Source organism: Asparagus officinalis, chromosome 1, assembly GCF_001876935.1.
Source record: "Asparagus officinalis chromosome 1, Aspof.V1, whole genome shotgun sequence".
NCBI lineage: Eukaryota > Viridiplantae > Streptophyta > Magnoliopsida > Asparagales > Asparagaceae > Asparagus > Asparagus officinalis.
This window is the reverse complement of record NC_033794.1, coordinates 58590842-58607302: the sequence shown is the minus strand read 5'-3', so window position 1 is coordinate 58607302 and position 16461 is coordinate 58590842. Positions and strand designations below refer to the sequence as shown.

The 16461-nt window shown below is 38.4% G+C and overlaps 1 protein-coding gene across 1 annotated transcript; it reads left to right on the top strand.

The window, feature by feature from the left end:
• On the top strand, positions 13241-14750 carry LOC109824721 (polynucleotide 5'-hydroxyl-kinase NOL9-like). Its single transcript, XM_020391370.1, has 5 exons — positions 13241-13490; positions 13593-13770; positions 13859-14151; positions 14260-14387; positions 14465-14750. The coding sequence occupies exons 1-5, from the start codon at positions 13250-13252 to the stop codon at positions 14492-14494; spliced, it is 870 nt and encodes a 289-aa protein (XP_020246959.1). The 5' UTR covers positions 13241-13249; the 3' UTR covers positions 14495-14750.

Sequence of the window (16461 nt, the reverse complement as noted above, 5' to 3'; positions counted from 1 at the left end):
TACCATCGGTGTTAAATGTACTTGAGCTTGAAATCCATGTGGTTGTATCAGGTCCGATGCTAGCACCCTTGCTAATAACAATAGCTACACCCGCTTCAACGCCCGCGGGCTCCTCGGCCATGGCCTCACACATTTGTTGTGAGATGCCAGGTTCCTCGGGAAAAGCAAGAACGGGAGAAGGAGGGTTGTATGGCATTTCACATGCTTTGTGATCTTTTAAGAAACACAGAATTTTGTTTAGCCAAAAAAATTAATTAGGAGAATTAGAAGGCTATGCAAATGTGAGAGGTTACCTCCTCTCCTGATAGGCGCGTCGCCAACCGGTTTCAACTCGAAAGCGCGCGGATTGACATGTAATTTGTGTGCCACCTTCTTCCACTTCACAGATCAAGCCTCTTCAGGAGCGACAGATCTCTCTTGCCTGAGCTTGGTCCGCAACTCAACCCATGAAATAGCCTGAGCTACAGTTCAAGATCTTGTACGGTGGATAAGGGAAGACCGTTCTTCTTCTTCTTCCTTCTCAGAATCCACATCTGGAAGTTTAACAGTCATCCTATTAGGATAGGTTAATAAAACTTGCAACCTCGGCTTCTTTGGAGTCGGTGGAGGCTTAGGCAAGTAGGATCGGTGAATCTGATCAGCAATTGCCAGACCTGATATTTTGTTGAGAAAGGAGTCTGACAGACTTGTTCCAAGCTCCTCTTTGTCGCTGCCAGCTCATGTGCCTTCACGGCTTGCGATATATGCTTCAGAGGTCTCTTCCTTAGAAGAAAATATGACTTTCTCTATTACTTGTTTGCCCTTATCAGAAGGATCGGTGGGTTCTTTTCCTCATCTCCTCTGATATTCAACCTCGTGGACCATCCTGGTAGCAATTCGGACTGCTTCCTTGGCCGCCAGCTCCGCAATCGGCCTTACCTGGATGGATTCATTAGCCGCTAGTAACCACCTACAACATAAGAATGTAAGCTCCAACTGGCGTTCAGCACCTGGAAGACGGAACCTAGCACCGGTGCAACCCGTTATGCTCCATAACCATGCCCGAGCGTCGTCTACTAGTCCGCCACGAGTCTGAAGCTGCCGATTCGGGTTTCTAATATATAGTTGATCATATCTGAGCTGATAAGTGAACCGACAAGGAAAATACGGCTCTATGTAGCAGTGATCCCTGTGGGATCGCAGCAATGGCACTCAAACACTAGAAGGGGGGTTGAATAGTGTTTGTGAAATCTAATGCGGAAACTTTAAGTTTCAATAAAATAATATCACAAAGAGTAAGAAAGATCAAACCAATTGTGTAGACAATCACAGAAAATTGCATACACAAACACAAGGATTTATATTGGTTCGGTCCTCCAGACCTACATCCAGTCCCCAAGCCTCGCTTGAGATTTCTCCACTATTTCCACTTGCAAAACCGCAAGCACTTGCAACCCGCAAGCAAACCGTACAACCTTGACAATCTTCAATTGCCAATGCCACAACAATCTCTTCTTTCAAGAGATTATCAAACTGAAATAAAATGGTACAACTTTCTCTTCCTATAAGCCTTGATGTGTAGATGTGAGTGACTTACAATAGGCTATAGGGATGGTTTTTGTTCTAGAGTAATGGAACTTTTATCAAGAACAAAACTGAAAATTTCACTTAGTTTTTCTCTTCAGAAATGATCTTAAGAAGTCAAGAAAAACTCAAGTTTATAGAAAGGAACTCTGATATAAAATTTCAGAACTTAACACCTATTTATAGGTATAATTTTAGTTCAAAAATATTCAAAAATAACTGCCAAAAACGTTCATAAAACGTTCATGTTATTTTGAAAAAAGTGTCAGTTAGAAACACTGTATGGTCGACCAGATTAAAGCCTGGTCGACCAGACAGGCTTCCTGGAAATATTCTGTTCAAATCTGGAGCCTCTGGTCTACCAGGTAAATATCTGGTCGACCAGACAGAGATTTTTTAGACTCTCTGTTTCTGGTTGTTATATCTAGTCGACCAGACATTTCTTTGGTCGGCCAGAAACTATGTTATACATATTTTCAATAGTTTAAAATGTTATTCATTCGTTGATTAGACTTAGGATTATACTTAGAATATTTTCTATGATCTTCTAAGTGAGTAGTGTGTGTTGTGTGTGTGATCAAGGCTTGTACAAAGATTCTAAAAGAAAAGACAAAATTACATCACTCTTGTAAAGTATATTTTCTTCTTGAAGCGCGAAGTGACTTGATTAACTTTATCTTTTTGATCTTTGAAATCTTGTCTTTGATATAGCCTTAATATCTTGATTGTTGCTTTGAGATGTATATCTTGAATCTGCAGTAAAATATGTTAGATAAACAATGATTTGTTATCATCAAAATACAAGAGATATTGTAACATCAACCATGTTCCCAACAATCTCTCCCTTTTTGATGATGACAAATAATATTGAAAAACTTTAATTAAACATACTTACTCCCCCTGCAACAATGCATACATGTTAATTTAACACACACAAAAAATAGCACTTATTAGTAATCCTAATATTGTATAACAATGCATACATGTCAATATTTCAATATTGTAATAGTTGTCAATATTTCAATATTCTAATATATCTCCCCCTTTGTCATTAACAAAAAGGAGAATAGAAAGGAAGATAATAAATAATGAAACAATTAATACAAAACTTCTGGTTCAACCCTAGTATTTTGTTTATATAAATATTTTTCTTTCTAAAACGAGTTCATACCGACCGTTCCAATTCCTACCACTTGACCCTTGTTGTTGTCACCGAAGGTAACAGTTCCTCCATCTTTAAATTGTATGGAAGAAAATAAGTCCTTGTTCCCGGTCATGTGCTTGGAACAGCCACTATCTAAAATCCATGTTTCCCTTTTATTAGGTACCTGCAAAATAAAAGAAATATGTTTTGGTACCCTTTAACTTTTGGGTCCATGAGATTAGCATTTAGGAAACCAAACCCAATAAGAATTTGGTTTACCTACATTGTATGAAAGATAGTTTTTAGAATCACAAATATCCTTTTTGTAATTTGATAAGTATATCTTTCTATCACTTAAACATGCATTTTTAGGAACCCAAATGTAGTTGGATTTTAAAATATTCTTACATGCAACTTTCTTCATATGCATTTTTCTATCATTATGTGAAAATACCTTAGAACTAGCATGCATAGATGTATCACTATGTGCATGATAATTACTTTTCACAAATTTAGAATATAAATAAGCATAATTTTTCTTTTGCATAGAAGAGTATGTTTTCTCATTACTGGAGTTAGAAACATATCCTAATCCTTGTTTACTCTTAGCAGGTAATTGATAAGAAAGTAGATTATCTAGATTCTCTTTTCCTTTGTTAAATTTACCTACATTCATTGATATAGTTTCATATTTGGTTTTAAGACTATTAACATTATCATTCAAATTTGAAATACGAACTTTACAGAAATCACATTCTTTTTTAAGAAGTTGATTGTTACTAGATAACTTGTAATTTTCAGAAAATAACTCTTTATTCTTCTCTTTAAGATCTTCTATTTGTGAAGCATAAGGAGAGACTAAAGTGTTATTCAAATTTTTATTTTCATTTTTTAATATTTTAAAAGAAGAATTTAGTTGCTTGTATTTCAGAAATAATTCGTTAAATGCGTCAAGTAACTCATCATGATTACTTACTTGATCATCATCAGATTCATTTGCCATAAAGCACATATTCGCTTGATGATCTTCTTTTTCCTCTTCTTCATCTGAAGATGACTGGTCACTATCATCCCATGTTATCGACAAAGCCTTCTTCTTTTTGTTCTTCACTTGTTCATTCTTGTTCTTTGTGAACCCGTTGAAATTGTTAGAAGACTTCGACTTTAACTTTTGTTGTAGGGGACAATCTTTCTTGTAGTGTCCTGGCTTATTACAACCAAAACAAGTGACTTTGTTAGTATCTTTGAATTTACTAGAAGAGAACTTACCTTTCTTCAAGAATTTTCTGAATTTGCGTGTGATTATTTCAAACTCTTCTTCATCATCGGAATCCTCATCATCAGTAAATGCTTGGAAAGCAAGAACCTTCTTGTTATTATCTTCATTATCCTTTTTCTAATCTTCAAGTTGCACCTCGTATGCCATCAAATTCCCTATCAAATTTTCTACTGTCAATGTGGAGAGATCGTTGGCTTCCTCTATCGCAGTAGTCTTCTTTTCCCAATCCGAAGTAAGAGCCCGGAGGATTTTCCTAACTATCTCCACTTGTGTGTAGACATTTCCTAACGCAATTAGGGAGTTGATGATGTCAGTGAACCTTGTGAACATTTCACCAATTGTCTCGTTGTTGTTCATCTTGAACATTTCAAACCTGTGCACTAAAACAGAAATTTTTGAGTCTTTAACCTTAGAAGTTCCTTCGTGGGTTACCTCAAGTGTGTGCCAGATTTGATTTGCGGTGTTGGAAGTAGACACGCGGTTGAATTCATTCTTATCCATTGCGCAAAACAATGCATTCATTGCCTTGGCGTCAAGATTCGCATTTGTCCTTTCCACCAATGTCCATTCAGAGTATGGAGTAGTAGGTTTGTTGTAATCAGACTCCACTATGTTCCAGAGATCGAATCCTATCGATTGAAGGTAGATCTTCATCCTACACTTCCAGTAGTTGTAGTTGGAACCATCGAAAAGTGGTGGTCTTTGAGTAGAATGTCCTTCCTTGAACTGTGATGTAGATGGTGTAGCCATTGTTATCATTGATCAACCTGCTCTGATACCAATTGAAGGATCACAGCAATGGCACTCAAACACTAGAAGGGGGGGTTGAATAGTGTTTGTGAAATCTAATGCGGAAACTTTAAATTTCAATAAAATAATATCACAAAGAGTAAGAAAGATCAAACCAATTGTGTAGACAATCACAGAAAATTGCATACGCAAACACAAGGATTTATACTGGTTCGGTCCTCCAGACCTATATCCAGTCCCCAAGTCTCGCTTGAGATTTCTCCACTATTTCCACTTGCAAAACCGCAAGCACTTGCAACCCGCAAGCAAACCGTACAACCTTGACAATCTTCAATTGCCAATACCACAACAATCTCTTCTTTCAAGAGATTATCAAACTGAAACAAAATGGTACAACTCTTTCTCTTCCTATAAGCCTTGATGTGTAGATGTGAGTGACTTACAATAGGCTATAGGGATGGTTTTTGTTCTAGAGTAATGGAACTTTTATCAAGAACAAAACTGAAAATTTCACTCAGTTTTTCTCTTCAGAAATGATCTTAAGAAGTCAAGAAAAACTCAAGTTTATAGAAAGGAATTCTAATATCAATTTTCAGAACTTAACACCTATTTATAGGTATAATTTTAGTTCAAAAATATTCAAAAATAACTGCCAAAAACGTTCATAAAACGTTCATGTTATTTTAAAAAAAGTGTCAGTTAGAAACACTGTATGGTCGACCAGATTGAAGCCTGGTCGACCAGACAGGCTTCCTGGAAATATTCTGTCCAAATCTGGAGCCTCTGGTCGACCAGGTAAATATCTGGTCGACCAGACAGAGATTTTTCAGACTCTCTGTTTCTGGTTGTTATATCTGGTCGACCAGACATTTCTTTGGTCAGCCAGAAACTATGTTATACATATTTTCAATAGTTTAAAATGTTATTCATTCGTTGATTAGATTTAGGATTATACTTAGAATACTTTCTATGATTTTCTAAGTGATTAGTGAGTTGTGTGTGTGATCAAGGCTTGTACAAAGATTCTAAAAGAAAAGACAAAATTACATCACTCTTGTAAAGTATATTTTCTTCTTGAAGCGCGAAGTGACTTGATTAACTTCATCTTTTTGATCTTTGAAATCTTGTCTTTGATATAGCCTTAATATCTTGATTGTTGCTTTGAGATGTATATCTTGAATCTGCAGTAAAATATGTTAGATAAACAATGATTTGTTATCATCAAAATACAAGAGATATTGTAACATCAACCATGTTCCCAACAATCCCTCACCCGAAAGATTAGATAACCCGGTCTAATGTTTATTAACCAATTGAAGCAGCTGACGTCAAGACAGGTCCGAGTTTGTCCTTAGCCTTTCCTCATCAACCAACGAATCACCATATTAACCGGAAAATCACGGGAAGCATGTGGAGAAAACCCAACACTTGTGCTTCTGCAACTCCTTCTTTATTTCCAAGAATCCCCATCCTTTCCACCTACAATTTTTTAGCAATCGTAGTAGGGGAATGGATTGATCCGCAGTGCTCGGTGCTAACATCATATCCGAGTGTGTAGGCGTATAAAATTTCTTATAGGTCCCTTAGCACAGCTCGGCACAAACCGACGAACCATCGGGCGACATATCCAAACACGAGCGTCAGTCCACAACGCCGAAGCCAAGTGACACGCAACGAAGCGGATTAACGAGGCAACGAGGCTAACGAACCGCACGCAAACAATGGAATACATCCATTCGCATGCGGAATCAAGCTAACAGTTCGGTGAGTCAACGAGTCATCCAACCATAGAATGGATTTGAACTCAAACACCGAGGCGGATTTACTGCCATATTGGGATTCAGACTGTCAAATCAGAGTCTGGATCAACAACGAAGCGGGTTTACTGCCAAATCAGGATTCAGATCAACAAATCAGAGTCTAAATCAACCACGAGACCGGAAAAAACGGCAAAAACCACAACACCTAGGGGACTCGGCCAAAACCGAGCCACCTCTAGGTGGCTCGGTGGGTGGCCGAGCCACCTATAGGTGGCCGGCCCGGATCTGTGCCGAGGCACAGATCTGAGAGCCTATAAATAGAGGGCATGGTTCTTTTTTTTTTATGGTTGGAAAATTTGGAGGCGAAGCTCTGCTGGATTGAAGACTCAGATCTAAAAAAGATCCAAGCTTTGGGACTTCGAGGACTTGTTCTTCCAGATCTGGTGCTCGGCGATCGTCAACGCCAAATAAGGCAAGAGTTCGAGAGGAACCGGATCTCAGATCTACGTAGTCATCCTCCGGATCAAAGCTTGGCCTTTGATCCCGAGAACTAAAGGCTATTATTTCCTTGGCGAAATAGTACCCTCGGCTATTATTTCCTTGGTGAAATAATACCCGTCATACTTCGTAGATCCGACCGGATCTAGATCGCGCGATGGTCCACGGATAAACCCTGGCGCAGGCGAAGAACCCACAAAGCGAGTGACCGTAAAACAGGAGCTCGCGATTCGTTCGAAAGGAAAGTTGTAATCTTTTTTCTTTTTCTTTGATTTCGTTGTAACCGGATCTTATAAAAAGACCGGATCTTTGTAATCGATAAACTATTACAAGAGTGTGTAATGACATCAATGAAGAACATAATTTTTCCCGCGAACAATCTGGCGACCACAGTGGGAGCGATCTCTCGGGACACGCGACATGATGATCTGCAAAATAAATTAGGGGTTAGATCCAGAAAAAAAAATTTCCTTTTATCGCAATTCTACCCCCCTGAAAGACGAGCTCGAGGCACCAAATCATAATCCTAACCCTCACATGCAATCCCACAAGTTCATAAATAGAATTAAACATGAAATATCCCAAAATTATGGAGGATTTACCTGAAGAAAAGCTCGAGGATCCGACAAAAAATCAGATCTTGAAAGATGCTCGAACCACGTGCTCGAGGGGCCTGAGAGAAAATTTTATATGAAGATTTCTGAGGGATTTTTTAGCCTAAGATCAAAAGGAAGGATAGATCTAAGGCAATATGAAGATTTGAGGGAGAAAGGATGCACGAGGGAAGAGAAATCCAAAAAATAGGGCAAAAGGGGGGCCGGCCCTAGAGGAGGAGTAAAAAGAGGCTTTTATAGGTAAACCAGCCTTGAACCAGACCGGACCAGGTTGAACCAGACCAGACCAGTCCAAATCAGTTCAAAAGAGGCTGAACCAGGCCAAACCAGGCTGAACCAGGCCAAACCAGACTGAACCAGATCAGACCAAGATGAACCAGTCTGAACCAGTCTTGAACCAGTCCTGAACCAGCTTTGAACCAGGTTGAACCAGTCTTGAACCAGGTTGAACCAGTTTGAACCAGATTTGAACCAGAACTCAAATTGAAGCTGAATCGAACATCGAAACGACTTCGGTTCAGTCCTTGGTTTATTCTTGCCTCTCCCACATATTCGGAAGGATCAGAAGATTTTTTGAGCCTAATTACTGCCTTTTTTGGGTCATTATTAGGCCGGTTCGGCTCATTCGGACATGAAAATACTCCAATAAGGTATACGAGTATAAACTATTCCCTATTTTTGGTTGAGAAGTTCCTAGAGAATATTTTTCCAAAAATATTCTCAAGGATAACTCAACAACACTACGCCGGACAACGCATCACAAATAAAGACTCAATGCCAACATTCAATGATCAGTTCTATGTTGAACCAACAAACACGAGCTAAAGATCAGAAAATTAGGAACCGACTTCAAATTCGAAATTCCGACAACGGTCAGACAATAAATACAGCACCGGAAACCTTACAGACATTCGACAAAGCACCGAATGGCCTGAAGGATCGAAGGAATCAAGAACAGAAGTCATTCCAAAGTCCCGTTACACCGACTGAAGGTTGGGACGATCATATCCAAAGTATTCCAGACTCTTCTATAAAAGAACGAGACTAAAATACTTTGGAGGGGGTATCTGTAGGCGTATAAAACTACCTATGAGTCCCTTAGCACAGCTCGGCACGGTGATTCGACAAACCGACGAACCATCGGGTGCCGTATCTAAACACGAGTGTCAGTCCACAACAACAAAGCCAAGTGACACGCAACGAAGCGGATTAACGAGGCGACGAGGCTAACGAGGCGGATTTACTGCCATATTGGGATTCAGACTGTCAAATCAGGATTCAGATCAACAAATCAGATTCTAAATCAACCACGAGACCGAAAAAAAAAACCGACACCTAGGGGACTCGGCCAAAACCGAGCCACCTCTAGGTGGCTCGGTGGCCGAGCCACCTATAGGTGGCTCGGCCAAAGCCTAGCCACCTATAGGTGGCTAGGTGGCCGAGCCACCTATAGGTGGCCGGCCCAGATCTGTGCCGAGGCACAGATCTGAGAGCCTATAAATAGAGGGCATGGTTCATTTTTTTTTATGGTTGGAAATTTGGAGGCGAAGCTCTGCTGGATTCAAGGCTCAGAACTTAAAAAGATTAAAGCTTTGGGACTTTGAGGACTTGCTCTTCCAGATCCGGTGCTCGGCGATCGTCAACGCCAAATAAGGCAAGAGTTCGAGAGGAACCGGATCTCAGATCTACGTAGTCATCCTCCGGATCAAAGCTTGGCCTTTGATCCCGAGAACTAAAGGCTATTATTTCCTTGGCGAAATAGTACCCTCGGCTATTATTTCCTTGGTGAAATAATACCCGTCATACTGCGTAGATCCGACCGGATCTAGATTGCGCGGTGGTCCACGGATAAACCCCGGCGCAGGCGAAGAACCCACAAAGCGAGTGACCATAAAACAGGAGCTCGCGATTCGTTCGAAAGGAAAGTTGTAATCTTTTTTCTTTTTCTTTGATTTCGTTGTAACCGGATCTTATAAAAAGACCGGATCTTTGTAATCGATAAAGTATTACAAGAGTGTGCAATGACATCAATGAAGAACACAATTTTTCCCACGAACAGAGTGATAGAGGATGAACCATGCTATTAGATAAGTGTAGGAGAGCTCCAACTTAGCGAGAGGAATCTATGTCAATGGCTTGCCTTCTCCCTGTGTGAAAACACTAACTATTTGTCGGAGTCCGTGGTGAATATCAAAAACTATCACCGGAAGAAGGGAAAGACTTTTTCTGTGGGTGAACTGAACCACCGGATAAAGCACTTCTATTGGTAGAGCATCAGTAGACTGATATGGCACCACACATTTCTTTAACGAGAGCCTGAGGTAACCGGCTAAGAGGGTCATCAGCTGAATCGGCTTCACCGCCTGCCATAGGAATGTTCTGAACTAAGATCCTGCAGGAAAATCACTCTCAGTACCAATAGTGGTATAAGATCGGGCACTAGATTTCTCAATCAACTTATTGAATATTATGTAAAAAATAATAATAAATATGTTATATAGTAAAAATATAATATATTTTGATGTTTGAGTATGATAGAAATTAATTTGAGATCAATTCAATGTATATTTGTGAATATATGAGTGCAAATGCATAAAACATGCACGAAGAGAAATCTGATAAAATATTCAGTTAAGAGTTTATATATTTTTTACACACTGATACAGTTTGAATCTGGAAAAATGTAAAAGACCATAATTGTAGGTCTCTTCAACAGCTTTCTAACAAATCTTAAATCACCTCATTCTAAGGTCTGATGAGAAAGTTACAGCTAAAATATCGAAGGTTATTTTCCTAGTCAAACTAGGTTTCCTGGTTCGAGTCAAACGAGTTTATTTCGGGTTTATATATATATATATATATAGTATAATAATATAAAATTTTAATTATATATATAATATATATATATATATATATATATATATATATATATATATATAATATATATATATATGAGAAATATGCGGTATGCTTGCGTACCAAGTACAAAAGTTATGCTTAGTAGTGAGTGTCAAATCCCCCTCCACTCATTCAAATGTGCGCGAACAAATTCACATGCGGTAGTGAGTGATGAGGATGTGACACCCTCACTACTAAGCACAAAATTTTGCCTTGTACCAAACATACACATATTATCTCTCTCTCTCTCTCTCTCTCTCTCTCTCTCTCTCTATATTATATATATATATATATATATATATATATATATATATAGAGAGAGAGAGAGAGAGAGGACGGGAGGTGAGCTAGCAGCGTAGGAAATTTCCTACGCTGTCGCCACGTATCAAGTTGTTATTCGCTGGATACTTATTTATAGAAGTAACAGATTTTCGAGGGAGGGAATTTATAAAAATGAGGGTCCTAGATGCAAAAATCATAAATCTCTCTTGATTAATATCTCCCTTTCCTAATTATTCCACAAAATCTGCTGCCCTCCTTCCCCAAGCAATCCCGCGCCATCCTTCCCCAAGCGTCGGCGGCCTTTCTTCCCCAAGTGCCAGCGGCCCTCCTGCTTATGACATTATTTTAAAAGGTTGTCTCGAAGCTCCTGCTTGTTTATTACATGTGAATCCCCTTCTTAGCTTTTGTATCACTTGTGTTTCTTCTAAATTTAGTTTGCTCACATGAAGTCCTTCTCTTAGGTACAAGAAATGGATGCCACATATAGCTAGAAGGGATAAATAAGTTTCCATCTCCTCTCTACTTAGCAAAAGCATCAAGATCGCAAAGATAAAATGAATACAGAATGAAAGAAGAAAAGATCACAGAGAAATTAATTTGCACTAGTTTTAGGTTATACCTACCAGGAGAGAAGTCTCTTTGCCTTATATTTCTAGAATTATTCGAACTTGCAATATTTCTATTTCAAGATGTATCTGCATTAGTCAAAGTGATGACATTGTTTCCACTTCTCTTCATCTCTCTCAATATAATTGCTTTTTATAGAAAACTTGGATCTAAAACACCTCAACTATAAACAATAAACATTAAAGTACAAATAGAAAAGAAGAGATTGCTGAAATCACAGTTCCCGGCAAACAAGAATTGAAATAAAAATGTTCTGAAATGTAACAGGGTTGCACTCTAATCTCAGTACATAGAATACAAACTTCCCTACATACAAAATATACCAGACAAGACCAAGTCAATAAATATAATTGATGTCAATAATCATACAAGCCCTCGACTACGACAAAAGCTTATTTCTAGATCACAATTCCACAAATCATTATGGTTGCACAAATACTACAATCCATGGAAACAACACTTACAACTTTTTGGAATACCATAGCAGCCTCCAGCATACTGCCTATATTCATCGCCGAGCCATCTCTTTCCATTGTTGTACTCCTTGCCGTCTCCGTGCCTTTTTGCTCATTTGCTTGATTAATGACCAGCGGCGCTAAGATTACCATGGCATCAGTTAGAAACACTAGTAAAAGTGGCCTAAAGCTGGTTATGCTTCCTAGAGCATTAATCCCTAATGAATAGTCATGATATGATAAAATCACCAACAGCGCTATAATAACTGAACAAACGAGTCGAATATTCTCTGAAGCAGAGATTGAGACGTTGATTCTTCTTGGTGTGAAGATTGTGTGGCTCATTTTTGGTGCAGTGTCTGTAGTTCGATCACTTCCTTCAACTGATAATCTAGCCCCACTAAAGTTGTCAGTGACACTGCACCATGTTGATTTTTTGTCTCGTGTTTCGCAGATTCTTCAATCTTGTTTTTAGATATTTCATCGCTTGACTCAGTTTTAGGTTGCACTCTAGAGATTTTATTGCTTTCCTGACTTTTGGTTGTTACAGAACCTGCGACATCCTCAGTAAGGGAAGTACCTGTAATATACCCAAGTTTTCCAATCAGCTTAAGCAAGCATAATCTTCGACAAGAAATTTATTAGTATACCAAATGCATACTCGGATCTTAATGCAGCAACAAGCCTTTCTCTGAGACTCTTGTTTCCATTGACTCTGTCTCAAAATAGCGGCTAATGTATCATTTTTAATTGCTTCATTCCCATATTCATTTAGGTGCTAGCAAATAATCTTCAATTGAAACAGCATTTAACTTCTTACAAGTACATTCATGTCTTATCCTATTTCTTAGCATGTTACCACACATCCATCTCAGAATTCCTTCTTTCTAGATTCTTTCAACATGTTCTTTCTTAACCATCCAAATCATTTAATTTCATAGGTCTTTTACGATCATAAATTTCAGAACAAACTGTAGCATTTGAGGGGGTTTAATTGTTATTTTGAAGAATAACCCATGGATCTACTGATTAGACAAGTAAAGAGGCCTAAGCCATGCTTGTTCTCCTTTGCCATTTTCTCTCCTTCCTACTGAACAACCTCCTCTTTTGAGCAATCCTCCTACCTCAGTAATCGAAGCTCATCGAGCTCGGCCGTCGAGGGGCTTCCTTTTGTCCATACGCCGATGTTGGCTACGTCACTGCTCTAGAGATGCGCATGTATTAAACATTTTGCACCAATTAAACTAAGGGGGTCTATATCCACAACAAGTAAACTAAGGGGGTCTATATATATTTTCACATTCTTGCCCTGGGCAGCTGCCCAGGGCAAGTTGCTTGTGGCTCCGCCTCTTACCCCTCAACAGCTCTCCAATCTGTACATGCTTGCATTGCTTTTATTAAACTACTTGTTGATTCCTACTCTTAATATACAGCTAATGCTGCATATCAGGTGCTTCTTCTATGGTGATGTAAATTGCCAGAAGGACAAAAATGTTTATCTGAATAGTATCCTCAGTCTATATGATTATTTTCATGAGGAGTTTTATCAACCTAATGAGATTAATGATCCTGGGAGAAAAATGATGCCTCTTGTAGTGAACACATCGGGATGGGTGAAAGGTATACTTCCATGTTCACCACTGACTTTAACAGCTTCTCTACAGTAACTCTTGGAGAGTTAAAATGCCCTTCTAACTTCAACTTGAATTTCCTCTGGTTTAGGTGCTGGCTATGATCTCTTGGTGAAAATGCTGAGGCACATATCTCCAACTCACGTAGTTCAAATTCGCGTCTCTGCAGAGAGCAAAAATCTACCCAAAGGGTTGTTTTGGTTGGATGAGAATCACCAGAGATCGAGTAACTCAATTGAAATTTGTGCTGCAGTAAAGGACTCTTCTAGGTAAACTTTCTGTTGAAGAATCTATGTTATTTATGAAATATTGATCTTATGCAAAAAAATTCAGTACTGATTATGTTCTTCTTTTTAGTGTGTCAATGCGCAAGGATGCTGCACATGTTCTCAGAGACGTTCGTATAATTGCATACTTTAGGCAGTGTCTTCCACAAGAGCTAGCCATTGCAACATACAAAGATCTTGTTCGTAATTTGGCTTCTGCTCCTGCTCATGAAATCTCTCTTTCAAGAATCAGAGTTATTGAACTCCACTGTGAGGGCAATGATAACATTTCTCACAGTTTGAAAGCTAAGATTGTTGGCTTAGGAATCAGTACTTCAGTCCCTCCTTCGCCTGCGAACGCCTCATCGAATTGTGTTGGACTTGGTACATGCTACTCTATTATCTTCTCCTCTTATATCAGCATTGCGAATTTTGAGTTAATTTTCCGAAAATTGTTTGTAAGATATATATTTCTGATGTCGATATCAACAGGATTTGTCAGAGCTGAAGATGTTTCGAAGGATCTAATGTATGTTATTACGCCTGTGCCCCTTCGCATTCTGGAGAAGGTGGACATTATTTTAAAAGGTTGTATCGAAGCTCCTGCTTGTTTATTACAGGTGAATCCCCTTCTTAGCTTTTGTATCGCTTGTGTTTCTTCTAAATATAGTTTGCTCACATGAAGTCCTTCTCTTAGGTACAAGAAATAGATGCCACTGATAGCTAGAAGAGAGAAATAAGTTTCCATCTCCTCTCTACTTAGCAAAAGCATCAAGATTGCAAGGGAAAATGAATACGGAATGAAAGAAGAAAAGATCACAGAGAAATTGGTTTGCACTAGTTTTAGGTTATACCTACCAGGAGAGAAGTCTCTTTGCTTTAGATTCCTGGAATTATTCGAACTTGCAATATTTCTATTTCAAGATGTTTCTGCATTAGTCAAAGTGATGACATTGTTTCCACTTCTTTTCATCTCTCTCAATATAAATATAATTGCTTTTTATAGAAAACTTGGATCTAAAACACCTCAACTATAAACAATAAACATTAAACTACAAATAGAAAATGAAGAGATTGCTGGAATCACAGTTCCCGGCAAACAAGAATTGAAATAAAAATGTTCTGAAATGTAACAGGGTTGCACTCTAATCTCAGTACATAGACTACAAACTTCCCTACATACAAAATTTAGCAGACAAGACCAAGTTAATAAATATAATTGATGTCAATAATCATACAAGCCCTCGACTACGACAAAAGCTTATTTCTAGATCACAATTCCACAAATCATTATGACTGCACAAATACTACAATCCATGGAAACAACACTTACAGCTTTTTGAAATACCATAGCAGCCTCCAACATACTGCCTATATTCATCGCCGAGCCATCTCTTTCTATTGCTGTACTCCTTGCTGTCTCCTTGCCTTTTTGCTCATTTGCTTGATTAATGACTAGCGGCGCTAAGATTACCGTGGCATCGGTTAGAAACACTAGTAAAAGTGGTCTAAAGCTGGTTATGCTTCCTAGAGCATTAATCCCTAATGAATAGTCATGATATGATAAAATCACCAACAGCGCTATAATAACTGAACAAACGAGTCGAATATTCTCTGAAGCAGAGATTGAGACGTTGATTCTTCTTGGTGTGAAGATTGTGTGGCTCATTTTTGGTGCAGTGTCTGTAGTTCGATCACTTCCTTCAACTGATAATCTAGCCCCACTAAAGTTGTCAGTGACACTGCACCATGTTGATTTTTTGTCTCGTGTTTCGCAGATTCTTCAATCTTGTTTTTAGATATTTCATCGCTTGACTCAGTTTTAGGTTGCACTCTAGAGATTTTATTGCTTTCCTGACTTTTGGTTGTTACAGAACCTGCGACATCCTCAGTAAGGGAAGTACCTGTAATATACCCAAGTTTTCCAATCAGCTTAAGCAAGCATAATCTTCGACAAGAAATTTATTAGTATACCAAATGCATACTCGGATCTTAATGCAGCAACAAGCCTTTCTCTGAGACTCTTGTTTCCATTGACTCTGTCTCAAAATAGCGGCTAATGTATCATTTTTAATTGCTTCATTCCCATATTCATTTAGGTGCTAGCAAATAATCTTCAATTGAAACAGCATTTAACTTCTTACAAGTACATTCATGTCTTATCCTATTTCTTAGCATGTTACCACACATCCATCTCAGAATTCCTTCTTTCTAGATTCTTTCAACATGTTCTTTCTTAACCATCCAAATCATTTAATTTCATAGGTCTTTTACGATCATAAATTTCAGAACAAACTGTAGCATTTGAGGGGGTTTAATTGTTATTTTGAAGAATAACCCATGGATCTACTGATTAGACAAGTAAAGAGGCCTAAGCCATGCTTGTTCTCCTTTGCCATTTTCTCTCCTTCCTACTGAACAACCTCCTCTTTTGAGCAATCCTCCTACCTCAGTAATCATTAAAACAATGAGACATTAAACAAAACGTTGTCTCTGAAACTCCATGTTGGTGATTGACAAAACCTTCATGATCATCAATAATCATTTATTTATGTATATAATGAACGGGCTCGCTAATCATTGAATCATAAACCAGAGTGATTACATAGCCGATTTGTGCAACAAAGTTAAAAGAGACTCAAACCAAACGTGAATAACAGCTATTTACAAAATAAGTTGAGATACCAAAACAAT